Source organism: Rhincodon typus, chromosome 7 (assembly GCF_021869965.1).
Source record: "Rhincodon typus isolate 14 chromosome 7, sRhiTyp1.1, whole genome shotgun sequence".
Taxonomy (NCBI): Eukaryota; Metazoa; Chordata; class Chondrichthyes; order Orectolobiformes; family Rhincodontidae; genus Rhincodon; species Rhincodon typus.
Genome location: NC_063338.1, coordinates 17,656,545 through 17,684,177, shown reverse-complemented (window position 1 = coordinate 17,684,177; position 27,633 = coordinate 17,656,545). Strand labels below are relative to the sequence as shown.

Sequence of the window (27,633 nt, the reverse complement as noted above, 5' to 3'; positions counted from 1 at the left end):
CGCACCTACCACCATAATGAGTTTTCAAATAAAACTCTGTCCAACTATTTCGGGTTAAGCTATAAGTACTGGCCTTGCCAGTGACATCCATTTCCTGTGAATGAATTTTTTAAAAAAAAAGCACTTAAAGTTTTTTTTTCTTGAATCCGCTGATTGGTACAGTCTCAGTCTTTAAACAATGTCTCTGCACAAACTGATCGATAGAATGCAAGTTTCAATCTCCAGTTCATTCAGCAGTTAAAGAATTAACTGCTCTTCAACTCAGTGCCTGCAAAGACAGTTTGGAACCTGTAAGTACACTCAAATTTAAAATATATCTAAATAGATTTTTTTACAGAAAGATCCTCCTCTAAAAATCTCACCTGTGATGCTGTTTGGTTCAGTGACCTTGCTGCCAGTTGGGTGAATTAGATAATTTTCATTTCAACAGGTAACGTTGCATTCCACCATTGAACATAAGTGCTGAGTTAGTGATGGATTGGCACTAAGACCAGCTGAATACAGTAAACTAAGCAACCATCCCACAAAGCTTTTCAAGTGAAACTATTGCTCTGTTGCCTCATTCCTGGACATGCTCCTGTATTATTCCCTCAACAGCTACTAGTTGTTTTCAGCTACTAGAGTTGAAGATTCCTGTATAACTCATTAATTTCTAAGTTACTATTTCTCCCCTTTTCTTTCCCCAGTTTTCGACACATCACATATTTCCTCTTGTGACACTTTGGGTAGAGCCTCACATTGAAGAAGGCAGCAACCCGTGAGTATCAGAAGCGATTTCTTCACCATTAGTGGAAGGTCGGTTATAATGCTGACCACTTTGTGGGAGAAGTGCTGTTTTTCTTTCTGATCTCTTGAAGGTTTCATCTACCACTTTGCAGCACAAGGGCTGAGGGAAGGGTAGACTTTATTTTTATTGTCGGCGCATCTTTCACTTACTCCTGAATCGATGGGGGTTGGAAGGACTGAAATGTTTAAAAACCACTTGTTGTACAAAGGAAAAAAATACGGAATTGGATTCTGAGCTTTTTTTGAAACCTGACGCTAATTCCATTGATGGTCAGCTGGACAAACTGGTAGTGTTGCATTTCATTTGGGAGTTTGGGTTACTGTTGCAACAAACATGCTGTAGTCTGGATCTATGGATAGTGATAGTAGGGACTGCAACCTTTTATATGTCACATACCTGCCCAGGAATCTCACTCTTACTGCCTGCCTATGATATGTGGATGGATTTGCAGGTTGCTAATCAATTTGCTTGGCCACATTACAAACAAACCCTCCCCAGCCATGAAATCTTTATGATTGAGCCAAAGCAGCTGGCTCAGAAGTTGAGACCTATCCACTTTGTCACAAGACCTCCTGGCCACACTGTAGGCCACTCCAGTGCGAAGGAGTGAGAGAGAGTAGGCTGATCCAGCCTTTTTGCTCCCATCGGTGTGGGGGGAGAAAAAAGTGGGGTGGCATGGTGGCTCAGTGGTTAGCACTGCCAGGGACCCGGGTTCAATTCCAGCCTCGGGCGACTGTCTGTGTGGAGTTTGCACATTCTCCCCGTGTCTGCGTGGGTTTCCTCCGGGTGCTCTGGTTACCTCCCACAGTCCAAAGATGTGCAGGCTAGGTGGATTGGCCGTGCTGAATTGCCCATAGTGTTCAGGGATGTGTAGATTAGGTGGGTTATAGGGTAATGTGTCTGAGTGGGATGCTCTGAGGGTCGGTGTGGATTTGCTGGGCCGAAGGGCCTGTTTCCATACTGCATGAATTCTATGAAATTCTATCAAGACCAGGAAATTGTGGATTGGCAGATATGAGGTAAAAACCGTACAGATGGAATAGCCAGTGTCCCTCAGCCCCACAGTTTTGCACTATTAGTTCTGTTGGTTTGACAAAACTACTGGTTCTGCTCACCAGTGGTACAGCACTGGGATGTGCTAGAGAGTGAACGGGTGCAGGTGGTCACTCTTGGAATGGCTGCTGATGGTAGCATGTATGATACTTAGTTTTCTGCCACTGGTACCTCTGATCATCTTATTTCTGTCTTTGTTTTCCATGCCTGGCCTATCTGCCTGTGCCTTTTTCAGTCCCCCTGTCCCTTTGTCTGTTTGTATCTGCCTCTGTTGTTGCGAGTGGCTCCCATTTCTGCCATTGCTGTCCTCTCTGTACAGTTGCCACACACTTACGTATGCTCTCTCTCTCTCTCACGCACTCGCATTTCTGCTCTCTATCTCCTGCAGGAATTCCTTGAAAATAACCACAGCAGAAGAACAGTTCGTCCTCACTGCGGTCTCGCCTCAGGAGAAGGTAAAGTCAGCGGCTGGCAAATGCATTGGGAGCTCATTGGTGTTCAAGGAGAGGCAGACATTGTAGTCAGGGCCAGGGTGATTTTGGGCAGCAGTTGGATGACTCGGCTTTTTCTGCCCATGATTCTGAGAATCAGCAATCTGTCAGTCCTAAGACTACTCTGATAGTCAACCTTGATGTGTACTTGGTTCAAAGACCAACGGTGGACAAACCAACATTTTGTTCCAAGTGCAGAGACCAGCTGGGAGGGGAAGTGTGAGCTTGCTGTAGATTTTATGTAAAAGGTGCAACCTCAGTTTAAAACACAAAGTATGTTTTCGGCCCTTCATTCTGAGCTAGATTTAATGCCAATGCGTTCGTTCAAGAATGATAGCCAAATCTAGTGTCACAGCTGTCCTTCTGTCAAGGTCGCTGTTCTAAGCACTGCTTAGAACATCGCAGGAGCAGCACTGCCTCGCAGCTATAGCGTTTCAACGAGGATGCAACTCCACACCCTTGTGGCGGAGAGGAGTAAGGGATCAATATATCTCACCTCTTCTTGGGCAGGAGTTATAAAGTAGATAGGCATCACTTATTGATTTGTTATGTTTAAAGCTGACTGAACTATCATTGAAATAATCCCTTCCTCCAGACAATCTGAGTAATTAGGACATCTTTCTTATTGCTACCCTGTAGTTAGTTTTTACAATGCCATTTGCAATATCTCTAAATCCCTTTCTCTGTTATTGTTGGTGTCCTCCAGTCCTGGTGGGTTATGAATTGCTGACTGTTTCGCTGTGATCCCATTTCAGACCAAGTGGTTAAGAGCAATTAACCAGGCTGTGGACCAGGCACTGAGTGGTAGTCAGGATTACTTGCCCCCTGGACCTGGGAATGCCACCCGAGCAGAACCTCCCATCTCACGTACAGCCAGTTACACCTTCTACAAGGACCCACGACTGAAGGAGGCAACGTACGAAGGTCGCTGGCTAGCTGGAAAACCACACGGCAAGTGAGTGTTTGTTTTATTCACACACAGTGAGGTCAGGCAGGCGCATGCACACAGTTAAAGAGTATGGGGGTTACACACTCGGGCACACGTGACTGGTTGGCTTTATACGCAATACGTTCACGTAACCAATTGGCAGGGATCAGCATTATGCACACATAACCAGTTACCATCACTGAATACTCCACTATCTACATCCTGGGAGTTATCATTTATCAGAAATTCAACTGGACTCAACACATAAACACAGTGGCTACAAGTGCAGGTCAGAGGCTAGGAATACTGTGGCGAGTAACTCACCTCCTGACTCCCCAAAGCCTGTCCGTCATCTAAGAGGCACAAGTCAGGAGTGTGATGGAATATTCCCCATTTGCTAGGATTGGGTGCAGCTCCAACAACACTCAAGAACACCATCCAGGACAAAGCAGCCAATTTGATTGGCACTACATCCACAAGCATCCACTCCCTCCACCACCGACGCTCAGTAGTGGCAGCAGTGCTATCTACAAGATGCACTGCAGAAATTCACCAAAGATCCTCAGACAGCAGCTTTCAAACCCACGACCACTTCCATCTAGAAGGACAAGGGCAGCATATATATGGGAACACCACCACCTCCAAGTTCCCCTCCAAGCCACTGACCATCTTGACTTGGAAATATTTTGCTGCTCCTTCACCAATCAAAATCCAGAATTCCCTCCGTAATGGCATTGTGGGTCGACCCATAGCAGGAGGACTGCAGCAGGTCAAGAAGGCAGCTCACCATCACCTTCTCAAGGGCAACTAGGGATGGGCAAGAAATGCTGGCCAGCCAGCAACGCCCACATCGCACAAAATGAACAAATAACAAAAAGTTGGCAGGAGTCGGAAGCGCATACGCAGAGTCCTGGAGGTGTCAATATTTAATCGGCAGAAAAAACAACAAGTCTCGAGTATGGTCACCCCTGTTTCCACGGTGACGACTCCTCCTTCAACAGTGGTGAAATCTCAGTGGTGCCAATGATGTATCTCTCCAAGCTCCACATATCCAAGAGTAATGCTGATGCTGCAAGCCACAGTCCAGCAGGCCCTGACAGAAACCCTGTGTGAGGAAATCATGTTTGTGGTGCTTCCTAAACTTGGAATAGCCTCCCAATTTCTTCAGAGTTACTTTTGTCAATTGACAAGGAGCAGGAAGGTGAAAGTGCCAATGGGCTTGATGCTCAGAAAGATTCAGCAACTCTGAGAAAAGGAGGTTAGCTAGTGGTTGAGGACCAGGAACTGACTGGCTGACTAATTCTTAGAAATCAAATGTATGCCAATGGGGAAATGCGCAAGTCTGATGTGCTCCTGGGGTATAGGGGCAAGAGGGTTTTTTTTTTTGGGTAGAGAGAGGGGTATAGAGAAGGGGTATAGAGTGAGGAGCGCAATGTGATTTGGCATGAGGGATTGACAGATGTGGGTAACATGAGACTGAGAGATGTGGGGTAGGGTGTGGGTGAGTGCGCACAGACCTGCAGACAAATGTAGAAAGATCTGACCCCATTGGGTCTGATAATGGAGTATGGGGTAGGTGAAGAATAGCAGTTTGTTGGATGAGGGGTAGGAATTGTAACATCTGCTGTTGTGAAGATGGTGGGTCTCGTACTTTTGACTTGATTCTCAGTATCTTCTGTTCTGATCTTTGTCTCCCAATCTTAGGGGCGTGCTGCAGTGGCCCGATGGAAGAATGTACACTGGTGACTTCAGAAACGGTTTAGAAGATGGGTAAGTTTCAAAAGTCAAAATAGAAATCTCTGATCTGAGTACCTCTGAGTTAGTTGACTTCCCTTGAGACAATTAGTATGGCTCTGAGATGGTAAGAGCTGGAGCAGCTTTTGCTGACTATCTAGCGCCTCCTGTGGGATGAGTGTACCCTTTTCGATGATGGTTGAGAGCAGACTTAGCTGTCTGCAGTCAAATATCCTGTCAGTTCGTCATTTGTCCATGACAAGCAGCCAAAGAGGTATCAGTTCCAATCAGTGGCAACATGTTCCAGTGACTCAGGTCCCTAACCCAGGTTTGAGATCTCAGTCCAGTCCTGAGGGAGCACTGCACTGCAGGAGGTGCCATCTTTGGATAAAACCTTAAATTGTAAGTCCAACACCCAAGGGAGATGGGAAAGGTCCCGTGGTGAAATTTTAAGAGCAGCAAGGGACCTTCCTCAATATCCTGGCTGACCAACTATCATTTTAGCAACATAACTGGAAGAGATTACCTGGTTGTTCTTCTCATTGCTATCTGTTGAACCTTGCTTTGGGTAGATTGACTGCTGTGTTGCCTACATTGTATCTGTGATAATACTTTATTGGCCAGCAAGAGCTTTGGAAGTCTCCCTGGATGTGAAAGGCACTATAGAAATTCAAGTTCTACTTCCTTTTGCTTTGGATGAGGGAACAAGAGGGGCTGGAACCATACAAACTCACTCCAAATGTCTTTGAAAAGACAGCAGTATCCAACTGGATGGTGCAATTCAGGGTATCTTGTTTCACAGGTAATGTGGACTTGCTCAGAGTGATGACTGCCACTGGGCAGTGATATTCTATTAACATGGGCCTTGTGTTCCCTTGAACATAAATAAGAGCAAAGGAGGCCATGCAGCCCCTCGGGCCTGCTCCAGCATTCAGTAAGATCGTGACTGAAATGATTCGTATTTCAACTTCACTCTCCTGCCTGTTCCCTATTAACATTTAACTCCCTTGTACTTCAGGCAAAATGTTTTGGATATGTCTTAAATATAAGCTGGGTTCAAGCCTGTTAAATCAGATATGATTGCCCATGTATATTGTAAAACATCATTTAAGCAGACATCAAATACCAGGAAGGCAGAACTTAACCACAAAAGAAAGAGGACATTGTTACTTTTCTGTCATGAGTCAGCCTTTTGAATGGAACAGTTTTTATGTGTTCTTAATACTTTATTGAGGTGTGGTTTGTCTTCTTTGGAGGACAAACTCCTTGCAGTGAATGTGTATATGCGGACTGTTAAAGGGTTTAATTGTCCTTCACAGGTATGGCGAGTACATCATACCCAACAAAGCTCTGAAGAAGAATGATCACTATCAGGGCCACTGGAGAGAAGGCAAGATGCACGGCCATGGAATATACAAGTACGGTCAGGTCTCACTTCAGTTATCTGTTGGTGTCTGGTTTGCTAATTTTTGAGAAGGTGTTTGGGGTCCTGATGTTGTCTCTATGTTGCCTTCGGGTCTGTATGTTGCCTTCGTGAGGCTCTGTACTCCTGATTAATGTCCATTAGCTGATTTCATGGTAGGGTCATTCTGATGGCCAGCTGTTTGTGAATCTGTATGGTCTTGGTTAGATATGCTCTCCCCCTGCCACTGCTGCCACCGCCCCTCCCAAAACCAGCTCCAGTAATACTTTCACTGGTAGTGGTTGTACAGTAGCATCTCACCCCCAACACTACCACTGGCCAGAGTTTGTGGGTAGGTTTGACCGAAATACCATCATCGAACTTAACAACTTTTAAAATCTACAGAAGAAGAATTAATTGATCATTTGGGTTTGAAGGGTGGCTGTTGTGTGTTTGGGTGTACATCTCTCAGGAAGTGGGCTTACAGCCAGAATGGATTCCTTTTATCAAACAAATGTTGGTGGAGGTGAGCAGCTGCAATCCGTTCTGAAATCTGGGTGATACTGACAGTTTTTCTTCAATTTTTCTCGAGAGGGCAAACACATCAGCATTTATTGTCCACTCCCAAGAGCATCAGGAGTCACCTGCATTGGCAACTCCTTTCCTGAATAGATTTTTAATAACTCCATCCTCTTGAAATTGAATTCAGCTAGTTGTAATGGTATTATGTGGTGAGATTAGACAGGTCAGTTCCCCATGACTCCCAGCTCACTGAAGGATGGAAGCTGCATGAATGACTTAATGCCTCTTCACCCTGCTGATTATAGCTCTCCTGAAACTGGGATTAAGTCACATAACGTAAACTGGATTTGGATTCCCACTGACTCAGGAGATGGAGGTGTGACCTAACCAAGATAGTAAAGGGATCTAATGGAGTACATGTGAAGAAACTATTTCCTCTCGTAGGAGAACCCAGAACAGAATTTGAATTCTACAATTATAATTTTCCAATTCAGAACATTTGGAAGCAATTTCTCACATGTAGAATATGTGAAATTTGGAACTGTCTTCCCCAAAGGCTATTGATGCTGGGTTTATTGAGACTTTAAGACTTAAGTTTGATCATTTTACTGGATATCCAAGAACATAGAACAAAGGTTGGTAAATGGAGTTGAGGCAAATATCAGTCATGATCTTATTGAGGGGCAGAATAAACTTGAAGGGCTGAATAGCCTCCTTCTGCTTTTGTATTCCTGAGTTGGACTTGCGTTTATATCGCACTTTTCACTGGCTGGTAGTTATGAAGAACTTTTGAGGTGTAACCACTGTTGTAGTGTGAGAATCACAACAGCTAAGGTCCTCGCAGCAAGCTCCTACAACTGGCAGTGTCATCATGGTCAGACAATCTGTTGTCTTGATGTTGATTTAAAAAAATAAATATTGATCAGTGCGCTGAGGATAACTCCCCAAATCTTCTTCAAATAGTGGCAAGTGGGAGCATTTACATAAATCCCCATCCACCTCTTAGATTAAGCATCTCATCCAAAAGACAGCACCTCTGGTGGTGCAGCTGTCCCTCAGTATTGCATTGGAGTGTCCGTCTTGATTTTTGTACTATAGCTCCAGAGTGTGACTGGAACCCAGAACCAAGAATCTGATGTGAAAGTGGTGCTAACTGAGCCACAGAGAAGTATATTCCCTACTCTGGTCAGCTTGATGTCCTTATGTTATCACTGGATGCATGAAAAGTATGAATGACATACTTTATTATAAACTTTAAAAATGTCAGAGCTGCAAATCAATGGTTTGGTGTTCATTAGCTAAATGCCGTAATAAACGTGTATACCCAATGAAAAGTACAACAGGGGCCTAAAGGGGCAACCTTCTGATTAATTGGCTGCATGTTATGTGATACAATGAGATTGACTAACCTTCTCCCTTTCTGTCTCCCCTCTTCCATAGATATGCCACAGGAGAGGTGTATGACGGCTGTTTCCAAGACAACATGCGCCATGGTCACGGCTTACTCCGCAGTGGCAAATTGACATCATCCTCCCCCAGCATGTTCATCGGGCAGTGGGCACAGGACAAAAAAATGGGCTATGGTGTGTTTGATGACATCACGAGGTAATGCAATATTATTTTAAATGTAAATGTCTTCTCTAAGACTCTAATGTGACATGATAGTGTGTTTCTAGACTTCCATGTTTGTGGTTCACTTGTCATGTTCTAAGGTGTGTAATTGGAGTTCTGAGCTGTAACATTTTCTCCGTTGTGAAGTGTTGTTTGGAGCTAAAGGATTTGCAGCCCATTAGCATTAAAGATTCAACTGGCTGCAGTGCTAGTAAGTCTGAGCTGTATTTGGTCATGTATCTGGTGGCAGCAAATATAATCTAAAGCATGGACCATATAGTGACCTGAAACCAAGTATGAAGAATCTTGCTTCAAAGTAACACATCAGTCCTTCTAGCTCTGGGATGAGAATGTTAAATTTATGGTGTTGAGGAGACGAGGCATCCGTAAGGACGGGCCTGATGGGTAAATAGGACTTGGATCAGGTTAGGATAATGACAGCAGATTTTTGGATGAAATGAAGCTATGGAAGTTGGCCAGTAGACCTTTACGTTTCTTGAGTCTGGAGGTGACGAGCAAAGATGAGGTCTTCATTAGCAGATGGATTTTAAGAGAAGTGATATAATGAAAGCATGTTTGGTGTAATCATGATGGAGTGTAAAATCCTGTAAAAACAATATGATAACGACCAGATAATCTGATTTGGTGCTGACAGCAGGAAGATAAATATTGCTCGATACTCGGGAGAATTCCCCTGCTCTGTTTGTGATTCCATTGGATCATTTACGCCAGGTTAAAGGGGCAGGCAAGGCCTCAAATTAACACATCAACTGAAAAACAATGGGCATATTTTTTAGAGGTCATGGCCACTGTGCTGTTCACTGGCTGGAAAGCTGGTGGTAACCCCATTGCTGCCACTTCTGGGGCCCAGTCGGATCAACTCCCACATAGGAACCCTGCCGGCTGCAACTTCCTGGTAAAGGAGCTGCCACTCAGTCAGAGGCAGGCAGCTTTCCAGTGGAAGTGGTGGCCTCTGGCACTGCTACTGTTGGGCCCTGATGAAGGATAATTGCAGGAGTCCCTGGACCAAGGTAACCAGGATGGGATTGTCACTAGGGGGCAGTCAGGGAGGCGCCACTGAGGGGTGGGATTTCTTGGGGACGGAAGGAAGGGAGTTGATGCTAGTGTCATTGTCAAGGATGGGATTTGACTTTCCATGAGTCACTGAGTGTATTTGAGACGGGTTTTTGATTAGTATGGGGAAGAAAGCAGGAGAATGGGGTTGAGAAACATATCAGCCATGATCAAATGGCAGAGTAGACCTGATGGGCTGAATGGCCTAATTCTACTCCTATGTCTTATGGGTCTATCCAATTGGACACTCACTCTCCTAATTGTACCACAGACATACACACCAGGATAAAAGACCAGCAGAGGTTGGATGAGGTCTTTCAGGACTTCAGTTGACCTTTGTGCAGGAAAACTGTCCTTAACCCTTCCTGTCTTGGTTTGAATTGGAGTGGGGGCTCAAGAAGAGAGAGTCACAAAGGTGACAGTTTCTCCACTTCCCATTACCTTTTAGTACATGCACTAAATCCTGCCCATTATTTTTAGGGAAGAAAACTGTTGTACTTATCTGCTCTGGTCTACATGTGACTCCAGACCCACAGCAATGTGGTTGACTCTTAACTGCCCCCTGGGTAATTAGGGTTGGGCAATAAATGCTGTCTAGCCAGCAATGTCCTTATCCCATGAATGAATTAGAAAAATGCCTCTTGATGGTGCAGCATTCCCTCAGCACTCTACTGAAGAATCAAATACGAATGTGTTGTCAATTCTTGGAAGCAGGACTTGAATCCTTAATACTCCCAGTCTGACATGAGAGTGTAACTGATACAAGGCTTAGAGATACTAGGCTTAGAGACTCATCTGTGATCAGACACGATGAACGTCCTGCACTTGGTATCTGTTATTTTCTATGTTTATTCTGTGAATTTTTGGAAAATATCTTTGGACCTGTAATCTGCCTTAAGTCTCCAAGCTGGAGAAAACTCATCAGTTTCAGCAAGTTTGGAAAGCTTTAGAGTGTGCAGAGGTGCTTGCACCTGGAAGATTCCCTGTGTCTAGTGGCACATGAGGCAGACAAAGCATGCAGTGGAGTGGGACTTGAAACTGAAGCTTCTGATTAAAGGCCAGAGGCTACCTACTGCACCACAAGACCTCTGACTGGTGCAGCCGTTCACTATGTGAAGAATGCACTGGCCTAACCACGTGATATGCAAGGAATGAGACACTGAATAAGCTTATGAATTGGTTTTGTTGAATCCATTCCTTCAACAAATCACCCCACTGCAGCTTCCACTCTGGGTTCTCAGACTGGTGAACAACTGCAGCAAGAAGCCTCACGAGGTGAGCATTCAAATCCATTGGTAATTCCAATTTCTGCTAACCCCACTCATCAGCCTTAAAGTTATTCATCAAAGCCAGTGGTATAACCAGACTGACCATTGCTTCCTAGTCCACATTGATCCACAATAACTACCAAGCCAGATCCGCATCATTCTGTAAATTTCCATATATCCTTTTGACTTTCATTCTTTGGTAAGCCTGATTGTGTCCAACTCCTCCTCTCCCAAGCTTCAACCCTTGCAATTGTGCTGGCTGTTGACCCAGCAGTCAGCCTCACTCTCACCTTGTCACTTGATTCATCTCATAATCATGTTGTGCTTATGGTCATTCTTTTCTTTATCTGCTCCTTGTTTCACGCCCCACTATGCTCCCTTTGACTGGCTTGGCTGTTATATTCCCACCTGTCCCTTTCATTTCCTGCCCTTGCCCCTTCTATAATCCTAGCATCTGCTTCCACATGGATTCTCTAAGTTTTGGCAGCAAAGTTCTTCTCTTAAGGACATTAGTGAATCTGATAGGATTTTTACGGCAAATGATGGTAGTTTCATTGTTACCATTGAGAAGATTAGCTTTCAATTCTAGATCTGTTGATGATTGATTGCATTTAAGTTTTACCAGCCATCATGGTGGGATTTGAACCTGACCTCAGAACATTATCAGGGACCGCTTGATTACTAGTCCAGTTATATTGCCCCTATCACTATATCACTGTCTCCCTCTGTCATTATGGGTCCTGCTTCATCACCTGTAGATAGATTTTGGGCTCACCCACGGTGCTTATCAAAGTGGAATAGTTTTACTATGTTCCATTTCCAGGCATGTTCATGTGAGCACAGTCACTGGGACAGAGCACTGAGGAGTTGCTTTAGGGGAGGGGCACAGGGAGAAGAAGAGAGATTTCCAGGCAACTGATGCCTGTGGGTCTGGTCCCCAGAGGGGACACAACACTGCGTGAGGAAAGTGGGAGTTGAGCAAAATCCACTCCTGGTGTTTTTATTTCCTCTCCATTTTATTTCTGACTGTTCTTGTCCCCTTGCAGGACGCCCGCCGTCAAACGTCCTCCCCCTGCCAGGAGGGTGGGATGGTCCTGGCCGTGGACGTCCCAGGCGCCATCATCAGTGCACCTCAGTGACCAACCAGCTGGAGGCACAGGGTGAGCCCAGGCACCATCCATTTTTACCCTTTTCCTTTTCCTCCCTCCGTCCCATGCATGGACCACCTCACCCCTGCATGGCACCTTGTCCAAGAGCCTGACCTAGCTAAAAGGTAACGAAACCTGTCCTGTAGTGTGGCCCACAAGATTGAGTACACGCAGCAATTGGGACTATCTACTGGCTCAATGGGCCACACAGTCTACTCTTGCTCCTCACTTGCACATTCCAAACTTGCTGCAGGGGAACAAATTATTCAGTTTAACCTACTGGCATTGAGATACACGTGTGAGTTGCATCAAATTGGCAGGTAATCAAGAACTCGATGTTCCCGGAAAATTCAACAACTTCCTACATCCTGTCTGTAGCCTGCCCTGGCCACCGTTTTGCTAGAGTGGCCATTGTACTTGTCATGAGCCGTGGTGGCAAATGTGAATTGATCATTCGATTTAACGTGCCATCACAGCCTGGATCGATAGGTTAGCATCAGTCGCTAGTTTACCCGTCTCTTTACATGAGGGCACAATGCCATCTTGATGTCTTGCAAATGGCACCTTTTGAGGTCAGCTGACTTGTTGGAGATCCTGGGATCTTCCTTTTCTGGCGAGCCTAGTTTGTCTGCCTGCAGAGCCTTTGAATCTGGTTGTTTAACCTGTGTTTGCTCTGTTGGGAACTTTTGGGCTCATTAGTGAGATCTCACACTGACGATTGTTGTTCCCTGTCTGATAATGCAACAGGGAATGGTATTTGTTGTCTAAACATCCCCAAGTCCATTCACATGGATCATTAAACAAGTTGAAAAGTTTCTGCAGCTAAGCAACAAGTACCTGTAATTCCTCTCCCTAAAGACATTCTGGTGTTTATTCTGGATTGTTGTATTCAAATATTCAGTAGCCAGCAGGAAGGTCTGATCTCCGTTAACCTATCCCTTGATTCACCTTGCCATATGTGGGACACAGCAACTAGTTGGGATTAATTATTACTTCTCCCTGATATCAGGACTATTGGACTTTAACATGTAGGGCCTCAGGGGAGCAGGCCATTCTCTTGCCCACTCTGGGAATTTAATTTGGAGCCTTATCAAATGATGTATGCCAATTGGGATCCTGACCCCCACAACTCCTAATGACATTGTGAGCCATGACTGAGTGAGTCACAACACTGTCACCCAGCCAGTAAAGCCAAGAGGAGCACATAGGGGATCTCCTGCCATAGCTTCCCATCTCCTCAGTTTAGGATTGTTATAATATCCCAGTCCCAGACTTCCCTCATTGCTGAATGTGCCACTCTCCTCTGCCCAGTCTTCTTCCTACATCCCAGTGAGTCAGCACCTTCATCAGCGAAAGATATTGTTTTGTGTTTGATAAGGGCCTGGCAGTTTATTTTAACAGCTAATACCCTGGAAGCAGATCTGATCTTTCTGTTGTGCCTGTGGATATTGTTGGAATCCCTAAGAATACACATGGAAAGCATGCTCAGCTTGAACCAGGGATATTGTAGGATGTATCTGCTGGATTAAGGGAGCTGCTGGATTCTGGAGGTGATCTTCGTGAAAAGATGATACAGCAAATTAACAAAATTGCCCTGTTGTACATGAGCCACTCCTGCCTTATCTCTGCCCAATAATCGCCTCTATCCTCTCATGGTTCCTTTGGCTACTCTGGGACAGATAAGAATGTGTCTGTCAGTGGCCTCTCATCCTGTCCAGTGCAGTGAAGTTTTTGAGACTTTCCAGAGAAAGGTAGAAATTCTTTCATTTCTATAATGCCTTTCACATCCAAAGAGCATCCTGTATTATACAGCTTATGAATTATTTTTGAAATCATTTGATAGTCCAGAATTTGACTCTTTCTGAAAGAGCATTGCTGATGTTTTTCATCTTGAACTCGTCAGGACAGACACAAGAATGCCAAATTCCAAACATTTGCAACCATTTATACAACACGAAAGAAGCATGCTGATTAGTTGGCTACTGATTTTGATTGGCCAAGATGTTGCCATGGAGAAAGGAACTGGGCCCCCCGAATTCTCAGATAATTCAGAAAATTTGCAGAGCTTTAACAGAGAACAGGTTCCCGCATCAAAACACGTCACTTCTAGCAAGTGTAATAGAGCCATATTTGGAGCTCGACTGTAGAAGTTTGGCAACGTGTCTCCCTTTTCAGCAATACTTTTGAATTGGGGTCACCATTATAATATAGGAAATGCAGCCAATTTATGCACGGTCGGTTTCCATGAAAAGAGGAGTCGCATGCAGAGAAAGGGGTGAACTGCAAGAAGAGTGAAGACTTTAAAACAGGAATGTGGCTAGTGTGGCATTTTTACAGGTAAGTTGATTGAGTTTTGTGCTTTTATCCAATTGAAATTTAACTGGGCTGTCTAGATTTTGGGCAGCACGGTGGCTCAGCGGTTAGCACTGCTGCCTCACAGCACCAGGAACCTGGGTTCGATTCCACTCTTGGGTGACTGTCTGTGTGGAGTTTGCACGTTCTCCCCGTGTTTGCGTGGGTTTCCTCTGGGTGCTCTGGTTTCCTCCCACAGTCCAAAGATGTGCAGGCTACATGGATTGGCCATGCGAAATTGCCCGTAGTGTTCAGGGATGGGTCTGGATGGGATGCTCTGAGGTTCGGTGTGGACTTGTTGGGCTGAAGGGCCTGTTTCCACACGGTAGGGATTCTATAATTTAAAAAAAAAAAAAATTTTAAAAGAACTGCAGGTCATTGGAGGCTTCAGTGCCAAACAGTTGTAAGTAGGTATTGATCATTGGGTGGATGGGGGAGGACGTTCACTGGCCAGTGCAAACTGGTGAATGGAAGGCATATATTTTGAGGTTATGCTTGCAAGAGCACAGTGTGTGAATTGTGTATAGAGTGGAGGCTTTAAAATGGTAGGAGTGGGAATTGGGTGTGAGAAGGAAGCAGATGCTAATTAATATGCACCAAGAGACTGCAGTGAAACAAATGGAAAATCTGGAGCAAGCTAAGTAAAAAGAACTTTAAATAGGCAGTTAATTTCAGTGTAATGGCTAGACAGTGCAGACCTGTTGCCAGCACATTCTAACCTATGTGGGAAATACAACATGTGTTGTTTATCCCAGACAGTGGTGTGTAGGAAGTGCCTCTATACCAGTACTTAAGAATCTTTGAACTTGTTACACCTCACTAGAGTAGCATGCTGAAAATCAAGTCCCACTATTGCTGCAGTCAGCACACAAAAATTAAAGATTTTAAAAGGTAAGGATTCTGTAATTTACCTGTCTACTAGACCCAGGTTGACAGAAAGCATGGACCAAGTTTTGGTAACAAGAGTTACTATTTTCAATAAACGATTCTAGCTACAGAGAAACAATTTTCTTTATTCATTCAGGCGATGTGAATGTCACTGGTTAGGCCAGCATTTATTGTCCATCTCTAACTGTTCACTGAATAAGTAAGCATCAACCACATTGCTGTTGGTCTGGAATCACACACAGGGCAGACCAGGTGAGGGTGGCAGTTACCTTCCCTAAAGGACATTAGTGAACCAGATGGGTTTTCCCAACAATCAGAAATGGTTTCATGTCATCACTAGACTCTTAATTCCAGGTTATAAATTGTCAACATATAAATTCCACAAGTTAACACTCTAATCCCCACCATATAAACTTACCCAATGCAGACACAGGCACAGACAGGGGGAAGAAAAAAGAGTATTAAGAGTGGAGGGAAAGATTGGGAAGATACTTCAATGGTCCCTGTTCACAGGGTTCACTGAGATGGTCCTTTGTGGTTTCTCAGACTGTGCTGCTCCTTGATTCTCCCCCTCCAGATATTTTCACCTGTTTGCAGGTTGACTGATTCCCACATTTTATAGAGATCTTTGACAAATCGTTTGGAAGTCACCACTTACAGTAGCTGGAAAGGCACAAAACATATTATCAGCCTTGGGATGCATTTTTACTGCAGAGCAAAACTAGCTCTTCTTTTCTTCCAGAGGCCCCAGTGAGTTTTGCCAAAATATTTGCACAAAGGAAGCCTTTGTCATCAATAAATAGCCACAGACCAATTAGCTACTCATTGCTGGCTGAATTGTCCTTACAATGTGTGTCAGATTGTTTGTTTTTAATAAGTGCAGCAATCCTTCATCAATCTTCAGTTTTTTTCGAAGAAGTTATTTTCTTAGTCAAAAATACAGGAAAATAAACAGATAATCTTTACAAACTTGAGGAGTCATTGATGTTATAAGGCATGGGAGTTTCTTGGATGATACTTTCCAGGTGATGTTCATTTTAAAGCCCACATTTTAGTGGGTTTCGTGAGGCAGGTTAGGAAGAGTCTGGGTTGTCATATTTGCAAAGTCAGTTTTGAAAGTGGAAGTCATTGTATTCCCAGAGGACCATACCTTGCTCTTACTAAAGAGACACAACTGGTGAATTTAACTTGAGGATTGCCATGCTTCAAGTGAGAGGCAACGCTTTCATGATCACCTCAGCCAATATGTGAACTGAACTCATGCTGTTGGCATCATTCTACATTGCAGACCAGCCATCTAGCCGTCTGAGGTCACAGGTGAGTATCAGCAATTTGGAGTGTAGTCTAAAGCTCATCCTCGGCACAGTAGGGCAAATGACAGCATGGAGTGTGATGGCAGGTGAGGGCACACGACAAAGAATAGAAATGTAGTCATCCAATGGATATGATAATTGGAGATGGACACAGATCTCTGTGTCCATTTGGTGTCAGGGTAAAGAATATCACAGAGATGGTGATAGACATTCTGCAAGGCTTAGAATGTAGCCAGAAGTCATGGTCCCTATTTGAACTCCTTACATTGAAAGGAAAAGGGCTATGTTCTGACCAAGAGAGTTTCAATAAGTACAGAGAGTGCTGATTGTTATGATCTGGGATGCACTACCCAGGTGGGGGAATCAAATTTCATGGTAATTTGCAAAAGGCAGTTGGACGTGGACTTTAAAGTTAATTTTGAGTCACCACTACATTAAGATCCTGGGATTATATAGCCACATCCATAGAGTTACAAGCAAGCACAGATTTTGATGTTGGCTGTCTCACAGAAGATATTTCTCCAGTATTGTTGGGTTTGTTTAGCCCTGTCCAACGAGGAGTACTTGTCTCTGCTTCCACTCCTTTTTCTTTCTCTCTCTCTGGTTTATTTTCTTCCTCACTCTCCCATCCTCTATCCCTGTCATCACTCTTCTTTCTTTTGTTCACTCTGGATCCATTAAAAGGTCCTAACTCAAATGTGAATCTATCTAACTACCTTCCACAAATACTGAACACACTATTTTAAATAATCTAAAGCAGTATGTTTTGCCTTCTGTGTTAATTGTTTCTTTTTGGGAAATGGCCTGATTACATCCAATTATAACCCTGGTTGTTAAATGAACTCTGTGCTCTCCACTTACAAATGCAGCTGTACTCCTTGTTTCAGAGGTGAGAAGTACATGGGCATGTGGTTGGATGACATCCGCCATGGGAATGGAGTTGTGGTCACTCAGTTTGGCCTGTACTACGAGGGTACCTTCAGCAACAATAAAATGGCGGTGAGTCTTTGTTCAGGCTGTTTGGGTAGATGCAAACTCTTAATGTTCTTAATGAGCACCCTGTTCTTGCTCGAATTGAAATCCACATCAGTTTCTGGAATTGGCCAATTGTTTGGACTTTTTCTCACCTTCAATCCCATATCTGGCAGCTTGAAGAATCTCCCACTTGTGAATCATTGATCTAAGTGTGGACCATACTTGAGGTAGCATTTAAACCAGGTGCACTCAACAGCCTCTCATTTGCCACTTTTTATGGGTCGTGACTCCCAGTGGATTTGTGAAACAAGCAGTTGTTGTACTGTAGCTCTGTCATTTTATTGATATATTAACAATCCAGAGGTCTGTAGCCATGAGTTTAAATTCCACAAAGAGAGCTGGAGAATTTAAACACCATTCAATTTATTTAAAACAAAAGGTAAAAAGAGTTATCATCACTGGAGAGTGATCTTTTTAAAAAAAAAAAAAAAAAAGACTGCATTTGCTGTGACCGGAATATGCATGCTATTCCCCATGAATATAAGCACTCTCCTAACAGGGCAGACCGGGGTGGGAGGGAAATCTCAGAAACCCAGAGCCCCACACACTCCGTGCCCTGTCATTTCCTCAATCCACCCCCTAAACTGAGCCCTGTTCATCCTCTCCCCCACACGCCGTGTCCTCAGAGTTCAATCTGATTTCCATTTCAGAGTCATGGAGCCATACAGTCATAAGACCGCACCTGTTCTATGCGCAGTGGAGACTTTGTGCATGACGCAACCATATTGAGGGTCTGGAACCATGTGTGTTGCCAAGTCAGCTCGCTTTTCACAGTTGCGGTGTCAGCAGACACTGCTTAGAAGAAATTTGGTTCATTAAATTCCTTCAGGGGTGAAAGTCTTCCATCCTTATAAAGTCTTGATTATGTGTGACTCCAGACCAACATTATTGTGTTTGACACTGAGCTATCCAAGCAAGCAATTGAGGTTGTGCAAACATTGGCTTTCTTTGGAGAGTCAGTGACAACCAGTTATTAATTTAACATAGTCACCACGAGTGAGGCTAAGTTTCTCTAAACTGGGTCTTTGGAGCACACGCTGCTTTGACCCAGGGTTAAATAGAATCATAGAAGCTTTACAGCACTACAAGAGGTCATTCTGTGTCTATGATGGCTCTTTGAAAAAACAGTCATGATTAATCCCACATCCTGAATTTTTGTTTATAATCCTGTAAGTTGCTCATCTTCCAGTATCTTTTCAATCCTTTTATTTTCCTTAAGGAAACCCCTTCCCACCACTGTTTGGGGTTGTGCATTCCAAGAGTCCTCGCTGGGAGAAAATAAAATTATCATCTCCCCCTTGGTAAATTCTAAGATTCACCCTTCAAACTTAGGCACCAATTAAAGCCTTAATGAGGCAGCAATAATTCAGTCAGCATGAGAAAAGTGTGCTGATTGGCTGGCGTATCGCATCTGTTTGGGTTGCTGCCATGAAAAATAAATGAGACTTCTTGTCCCACACACTTTTTTTTTTCTTTAATTTAATAAAGGCACAATGCCTGTACATGTTCCTATTGTCTGCTGAACACAGGTCTCTGCATATGAATAAATATAGCTTCTAGATCGCCTAAATGAGCTACATTGTGAACCTGTCTGAAAATCTTAAAGTGGTTGTCAATGTAATTCTTAGCACGCTTGCAATTATTCAGCAAGCACTGCCTGATCACAATCACATTTAGCATTAGACACAACATCTGAGTTTGTAAGAACTTGAGTCCGGATAATACTCTGCCTGTTGTGAACAGCCAAAGGGATGTTCTGTTTGATATGATCCACAGGTCATTGGAATTGTCCTGATGTGCACAAGACAATAAATTTTGACACAATGTCTCTTTCTTTCTCCAAGAAATACTGGCTGTTGAATTAGGAGGTGTAAGCTGATTATGTGCAGATCTTACCATAAATGTGAAAGAGTATAAAAATTGGATTCTGGAGGCCTGTGATGGAGGGGACCCCTACCCAACATTTTCTGACTAATCAAGTGTCTGTTTCATTCCTCTAGGGCTCCGGTATCCTGCTTTCTGAAGATGACACCAGCTTTGAAGGAGAGTTCTCAGATGACTGGATCTTAAATGGAAAGGTAAATTGATGAGAATATAAAAACAACAACAGAAATTGCTGGAAAAACTTAGAAGAAGGGTCACTGGACCTGAAACATTGACTCTGCTCTCCAGCAATTTCTGTTTTTGTTTCAGATTTCCAGCATCCGCAGTTCTTTACTATTTTATGAGAATGTTGGCCCAGATGTAAACAGCTTGAACAATCTTCCAATAAATCCCTATCAAAGATGGTGCCAGGGTTGGAGGATTTTAGCTATAGGGAGAGGCTGAATAGGCTGGCTCTATTTTCCCTGGAGCGTCGGAGGCTGAGGGCTGATCTTATAGAAGTTTATGCAATCATGAGAGCATGGATAGGGTAAACAGCCAAGGTTTTTTTTTCCCAGGGTGGCAGAGTCCAAAACTAGAGGGCATAGGTTTAAGGTGAGAGGGGAAAGATTTAAAAGGGAGCTGAGGGCACCCTTTTCATGCAGAGGATGGTGCGTGTATTGAACGAGCTTCCAGAGCAAGTGGTGGAGGCTGGTACAATTACAACATTGAAAAGGCATCTGGATGGATATGTGAATAGGAAAGGTTTAGCGGGATATGGGCCAAATGATGGTAAATGGGACGAAATTAATTTTGGGTATTTGGTCAGCGTGGAGGAGTTGGACCGAAGGGTCTGTTTCCGTGCTGTACATCTCTATGACTATTAATTATTTTCATGGCTAGGAGATTGTTCAAGTGGTAGAAGACAAAGAGCGAGGATAATGGGCTATATATTATATGAATTATTCTTTTGAATTGATATTGCACCAAATGGAAAGAAGATAGTAATATAATATTTAGCCCATTATTTTTACTTTTTGGAGGGATCCATACTGAGGCTTCAGTAATTCACTATATTTATTAATGATTTCAATAACACAATAGGTAGTCATACATCCATGTTTACTGATTACCAAGATTGGGGACAGAGTAAGGAAAATGGAAGGAAGCATCAATTTACAGAGCCATCAATAGATTAAGTTAATGAACAAAACTCGGGAGCAGATTTCAACACAGCTAATCCACCTTCCATCAAAAAAAAGCTTGTGCGGAGCTTTTCTAAATGTTGAAAAGCTAGCAACAGTGCAGATCCAAAGAGATGTTGAAATTCATGTATGTTGATTAGTAAACTGTGGAAGTCAAGTCCAAAGCAAAATCAAAAAGACTAATGTCAGTATGTGAGCTAGATTCCAGGGCAAGGGAACATAACCTTAAAGTCAAAGCAGTAGATATCAACTCTATTAACAATTTATAAGATAAGATGGATTTACTTTTACTGTCCGAGAGTATTAAGGGAAATATTGATTGATTTATTACAATTAGTGAAAAATGTTGTTTACTGTTGCCACTCTGGCGCCATATTAAAACAGAAAATAAATCAAAAAAAAAGCCTGAAAAATTAAACAATAAAGTTCACCTTATAGTCTTATCTCAACAAAGTTAGGCAGTCTTCCCATTTCTAGCTCAGCCATGGGCCTGGATCCGGTCTCAAGACAGGTTTGTAGATAACGTTTAGGTACAGGCCAACAGTGTTCTCGTTGAATGATGGAAACTTTCCTTTCCCAGTGCCGATCTAGTACATTGTGTGGCCTTGCATGGCAGCTTCCTTCTATTTTTGTACTTGGTCCCCAATCTTTGTAATCCGTAAACATGGACTGATGATTTCCTATTTGTTTGGCAGACTTCGATTTTCAGAGTTTTCAAGTTACATGCTCCACTTTAATTAGGTCAGCAAACGACACAACCTAGATAAAAGCCACAGGCTCTGAAAGCTGGTTTGCCATTGCCCTACTTTAGATGGTAAGCCAGTCTGCTAGGCTGTGTGGAAAGTGGGTAGTAATAAGGAAAACAAAGACTGCCATATATATAGAATCTTTCATAGCCTCTGGTCATTTCAAAACCTTTTTCAGCCAATGCAACACCTGTGAAATGTAATTATTGTGAGAGAAATGTTTGTGCTAATTTGTGCACGGCAAGCTCCCACAAACAGCAGTGTGATAATGACCAGATAATCTGTTTTAGTGATATAAATTGAGGGATTCTGCAGCCCTGTTTCTGGTGTTGCTGTGTCATTGGTGCCTAAATCGTATCTTTAAACCCCAAGATCTGATGGTATCAGGGATGTATGAAAGTTGTTGCGCATGTGTTTGGAGGTTTTAATGTGAGTTCTGAGACACCATAATACTTCTGAGGAAGACTTGAATTTTGAGCATGCTGTGCTTTATATCTGCAAATATTTGAGTCATTGCAAATAAATGTGACTTGTCCAGGTCTTTGTATCTGCAGGGAATCCTGACTATGCAAAATGGTGACTACTTTGAAGGAACTTTCAACGGAGAGTGGGGTGCAGGGATTAAAGTTGCCGGGACATACTTCAAGCCTAATTTATATGAGTCCGACAGGGAGAAATCGCATGTGCTGTAAGTTGTATTGGTCTTAGTCAAAGCCATGTCTCATCCAACCAACAGCTCTGTCTGTTGACTGTGTATTAATCACATCTATCTGAGAAATACACTCAAAATCTCTAATACCTGCACAGTTTTCAATGAGTGAGCAGTTCTACAGTAGAAATCTTGTTTTGTGGTTAGCAATCGGACTGTACTTCAGAATATATGAAGCAGAACCAGAAGTAGGCCATTCAGCCCCTCAAATGCTTTGCTATTCAACTAGATCATGGCTGATCTACTTCAAGGTCATTTTGTCTGCACCATCCCCATTTTCCTTCTAATTTTAACATCTCAAAATATGTTGATCAGGAGATGCTCTTGATGACAGGAGCTGCCACAGTACCTGCAGTAGATAATTTTGAAGATTCACCACTCTCAGAGAGAAAATGCTTTTCCTCATCTCTGTCCCAAATTCTGAGACTGATTTCACACATTCTAGAACACACACCCCCTCCCACCAGCTCTTTCCCCCCCCAAGTCATAGTAAACATCCTACCTGCATCTATATTATCAAGCTATTGTGTGTTTGAATGAGATCACCTTTCATTCTTCTAAACTTAAGAATACAAGCCCAGTATTTTCAGTTTCTCCTCGCAGGACAACCCCACCATCACAGGAATCAGTCAGGTGAACCTTTGTTGCATTCTCTGTGACAAATATATCCTTCCTTGGATAAGGAGTGCACTTAATTGCAGTGTGATGAGGTTTCTGTTGCACTGCAGTGTAAACTCAATCTTGTTCATCTTTTCCATGAATTCATCCATATTTTCCCATTCCAAGCAGAATACACAAGTCTTGGTTGACGATAGTGAAGGGTGCATGTGCCTCTTGCTGAAGAAGCCCTCCTCTCATGTAAAGAGAGAGAGTAAAGTGATGTTCAGCAATATGAAGCACTAAGCAGAGCTGGATTCTGCTGTCTGTCATGCTTGATACTGGCAGAGGAAACTCAACATGAGGAGTCAATTTGAGTGTCCCTTCTTTGGAAGTGAGACACTGAAGTCATTGTGGCATCACTGCCCTAACAGATGCACAGACTTGACACAAACCATGGTTTAAACCTGGGACTTGCCTCCTCGTTTATAAAAGCAAGAGTACGTCCATATAATTGTATCCCCTACTGGATGGTAGATGATAAGCTTTTACAGTTTCACCAACATCTGGAGTGTATGAGCAAGAAAGGGTGGTGAACAGCAAATTCCTCTGTTTGAACGCTGCTCCCGGCAATCTCTCAGTTGGTCCCAGTTCTGACTTTGTTAGTGACTGTGCATTTTAATGTGTTTACAGGAAGTTGGGTAAACTTTCTGTGCATCCTGATGAGAAATGGAAGGCTGTGTTCGATGAGTGTTGGAGTCAGCTTGGCTGTGAATCTGCTGGGCAGGGTGATGTCCTCAAGGCTTGGGATAATATTGCAGTTTGTCTCACCACGAGTAGACGGCAGCATAAGGACAGGTGAGCGTCAGTGGGCCAGAGGGGTCAGAAGAATGGTCCCAACTTCTGGATCTAATGGACACTTGTTACAACTTGATTCAAAGCAAGAGCAGGACCACTGACGCGCACGCACGCACACAACACCTGTTCAAGACTATGGCCATTCAGCCCATCATGTCTGTGCTGCTCTCCACAGGAACAATTCACTTAATGCCATTTCCCATCATTACCCTATATCCTGCATGTTCTTCTTTTTTAATAATAATCCAATTCTTATTTGAATCATAAAATCACTACTGTGTGGAAGCTGACTATTCAGGCTATCAGGTCCACACCGACCTTCTGAAGAACATCCCATCCAGACCCAAACCCCTTACTCTATCCCTGTAACGCTGCATTTCTCATGGCTAACCCACCTAGCCTGCACATTCCTTGGACACTCTGGGCAATTTAGCATGAATCTGCCTACACCCCACACAGGCAGAGCTCTCCTGATCCTAGCCACTCACTGCATGAAAGGTTTCTCTTTGTGTTACCATTGCTTCTCTTGCCTTAAATCTGTATGCTCAGGTTCTTGATCCTTCCCACAATGGGAACAGTTTAACCCTACTTATTTTGTCCAAATGCCACTTGATTATAAATATCTTGATCAGTTTTCTCTTTTCCAAGAAAAAGAGTTCCCTAATGTTAAATCTTATATTAAACAGTGGATTGCTACACTTAGAAACATTTCATGTTCATTGAATTAGATCTGAAGTGCCCTAAGGTGAAGAAGGAAAGTGGAGCAGGCTTGAAGGGCCAAATGTATATCCAAATCCCCATTCATGTATAAATCCAAGTTTGCTATTTTACTACTTTGTCAGATGAAGTTTATTTCCACCCTCTTCCACAACCTCTTCACTTTGGAAACCCAAATAGCCTTCTCATTGTCCTTTTAAACTGTGTTCTTCCAGATTTATGCAGTCCAGTGCTGTCTGTAGAGAATCTGCCGTCCCCAGCCACCTTTTCCTTCATTCAGAAAGTTTCTGTGATTTTGTCCATACTCAGCTCGGTCACTTTATCTGATGTAACTTTCCAGATCAGAAAGGTTCCCTTCTGATTGATCTCTGAATATCCCAAGTTAACATTTTATGACCACGTGCAAAATGGTATGGAACAGGAAGCAAATGATGATCAACAAGTGAGGAAGGGGGGATGAATTTGACCAGGAAAGTATGGCACACTGTCATTGTCTCCTGGTTAAGATGCAAGACAGCATTATCTGATTAGCAGTAATATATTCTCTGTGCTTCTGTTTTGTTTCTCTCTCTGTCAGTCCATCTGTGTGTGTCTCTCTCTCTCTTTCTCTCTCTCTCTCTGTCTCTCATATTCCTGTCTTTCTCTCTTCCCCCTTTCCTTCTCTTTTATTTCTTTTTGTGTCTCTTTTCTCTTTTGCTCTTTCTCACTTTTTTCTTTCCCTCCATTCCTCTGTCTCATTTGCATTCCAACACCAAGTGTTTTCTTTCTTGCTCACATTTCGTACGTTTTAACCATGAACATATCTCAAAAGTCTTTCATGGATTGTTAAGTGCTTTGACACAGTTCAAGCTCATGGCAATGCTATGTAAATGCAAGTCCATTCATCCGAGCTTCGTAGCTCTGGTCTTAGGTGAGAACCCAAAGGTCATGAGTTCAAATCCTTTGACTGTCGAAGTTAGCAATTCTGTTAACAGATGAGTTGGCAGCAAGGAAAATTAGTCACATAAACTGCTGGATTGTTATAAAGCCCCATCGGTTCACTAATCTCCTTTGTGAAATGGAACCTACCCACCCCTTGCTGCTCCAGCCTACATGTGATTACATTTCCAGTTAAGAAATGCTTTGATTTTTAAAGTTCTCACCTTTTTATATTGGAATCCCACCAATCCCTATCTCTGTAATCTCCTCCAGCCCCACAACCCCCCAAAATATCACCTCTCCTGTAATTCTAGCCTCTTGAGCATCACTGTTTTTAATTGCCCTACCACTGATGGCCATGCCTTTAGTTGCACAAGCGCGAAGTCTTTTCTGCCCTCAATCTCCAACTGTCTCCTTTTTTCTTCACCCTTGAGACATTCCTCAAAACTTACTGTTGTAATTTGATCGATCCTTTGGCCATCCGCCCTAATAGCTCGTCTGCAGCCCAGCATCACATAATGCATTGTAACCCTCCTGTAAAGTGCCTTGAATGATTTATTACATTGAAGGCACTATACGAAGACAAGTAATTGTTGTTGGTCATCTTCCTCTTCATCATCCTTCTCATGCGATTGGTTCTTGATAGCACAGACCTGCCAGAGATTGGTATGAAATGCATTTTGCCAAGGTCAAACAGTTTTTCTTCAACCTCTTGTGTTTGTTCTCAACATCTGACCCACCAGTGGAGAGCTTTTCAACCAAGTTTCTTTTATTTTGACTCAGCCCCGATTTCAGGAGTCGATCTCACACACAAACTTTGGAGAGTTTGGAAGTTATCCCTCAGATTGTTGGCCCCATCACCTTGGATAAATACGAGACCATCCGGAAATATTTAATAAAGGTATTTGAGTCCTGATCATCCGTCTTGACGTTGTGTGGTTCTAGGACACGTAATCTAAGTAGCTGAGCGGGAAACAGACGCATCTCTCCACTGTCCCTTTTAATCTACTGGAGAGCTCAGTATATTACTGTTTGCTGTCCCATGTATGTCTTAGAAACTAGAAGCTAACTCCTGCCCTTTATTTAAGTAATCACTGGTGATACAGAGAGAGATGCTGTTGAAGCATGTATAACCCAGACAAGAAAAGGTGCAAATTAGTTGGCAAGTGAACCCTGATTGAGGCATTGATATAGAGCATGCAGTAGGGAATAACTATCCTCTGTGATGTTGTTTAATTCAAAGTAGGCACAGTGCCTAGATTCCTGTGTATGAATATATAGACCTTCAAATAAGTGACAGGAGCCACATTGGAATCCCTATCAATTATTTTAAATTTGTTGTTAATATAATTCCTAGCCTGCTTGGGACTGTTCAGAAAATGTTGTCCGTTTGTGGAATCCCATTTAAAATTAAACGTTTATATGGTGCTTGCAAAATGCAGAACTTGTTCGTACCATTGATATGTCCTCTGTAAGATAAAGGATAATGTCCAGCAAATGCATCATTGTTTAAATGTTAGAAAACAAAATATAGTTTGCTTGTGACTGACCTGTGGCCCTGTTTCCCCACCTTGGATAGGCATGTGACACCCCTCTACATCCACTGGGAAAACTGCTGGAGACTCTAGTGGCCGTGTATAGGATGACCTACGTGGGAGTGGGTGCAAATCGCCGATTACTGCAGCAAGCAGTCAGTGAAATCAAATCCTACCTAACTCGCATCTTCCAGCTGGTCAGGTAATAACAACTATTTTTAATAGTTCCACAAGCCTTTTGGGAGCTGAGCACCAGGACAGGTTTCAGCAATTAGTTTAATCATTGCTGAAGTGGTGGATGAGTGCCACTTGAAGCCACTAAACTTGATTTGGCCCTGCGTTTTCTTTCAGATTTCTCTTTCCATTCCTCCCAGATGGAGACAATCTGACACCAGGAACACACGATGACAAAGAGGTTGACAGCGAGGAAGGGACTTTGTCTAGCCAAGGGTAAAAGGATTGCTACTTGTTCAACTGGTCATTAGTGGGATTGGGCTGTGCCTGTTTTAGCCTTGGATGAAAAGCTCGGACCCAGTACATCATGATGTTGGAAATGGATTATCCTGGAAACCAATGCAAAGATGCCTAACCACGGGGAAAGTACCACATGGGTGCAATGTGCACCATGGTTCTCCAAATGACCCTGAGATTTGTCCTTTGCTATCTGAACAGCCTTGCCTCCTTTTTTGCCAGTGCTGTGTTGGAGTGGCACACTTTACCTGGGCAAAGACCTGGCGTCTTCCTGTTCCACAGATAGCAGCTGTCCTGCTTGCTGGTTTGCATCCCTGGCACAGGGCTAAGTGGAAATTTAATCCTTTTATCTTCAAGAAGAGACGGAAGGGGCAACACTGAAGCATTTCACATCCTCTCTCAGTTTAC

General features: G+C 43.2%; 1 protein-coding gene across 5 annotated transcripts in view; it reads left to right on the top strand.

Moving 5' to 3' along the window:
* The window catches only part of als2b (alsin Rho guanine nucleotide exchange factor ALS2 b), a 109,531-nt gene that overhangs the window by 70,959 nt on the left and 10,939 nt on the right, over positions 1 to 27,633 (top strand). For 2 of the 5 annotated variants that reach the window (XM_048598924.1, XM_048598923.1), the window contains 14 exons: positions 687 to 757; positions 2,229 to 2,295; positions 3,087 to 3,286; positions 4,964 to 5,029; positions 6,313 to 6,411; positions 8,358 to 8,522; positions 11,917 to 12,030; positions 17,459 to 17,570; positions 19,607 to 19,684; positions 21,975 to 22,108; positions 23,420 to 23,584; positions 26,003 to 26,120; positions 26,799 to 26,956; positions 27,106 to 27,204. In XM_048598924.1, coding sequence (XP_048454881.1) covers positions 687 to 757; positions 2,229 to 2,295; positions 3,087 to 3,286; positions 4,964 to 5,029; positions 6,313 to 6,411; positions 8,358 to 8,522; positions 11,917 to 12,030; positions 17,459 to 17,570; positions 19,607 to 19,684; positions 21,975 to 22,108; positions 23,420 to 23,584; positions 26,003 to 26,120; positions 26,799 to 26,956; positions 27,106 to 27,204 — 1,646 coding nt within the window. The remainder of the gene's footprint in view (positions 1 to 686; positions 758 to 2,228; positions 2,296 to 3,086; positions 3,287 to 4,963; positions 5,030 to 6,312; positions 6,412 to 8,357; positions 8,523 to 11,916; positions 12,031 to 17,458; positions 17,571 to 19,606; positions 19,685 to 21,974; positions 22,109 to 23,419; positions 23,585 to 26,002; positions 26,121 to 26,798; positions 26,957 to 27,105; positions 27,205 to 27,633) is intronic. The other 3 variants (XM_048598926.1, XM_048598925.1, XM_048598927.1) reach the window with 2 other exon arrangements.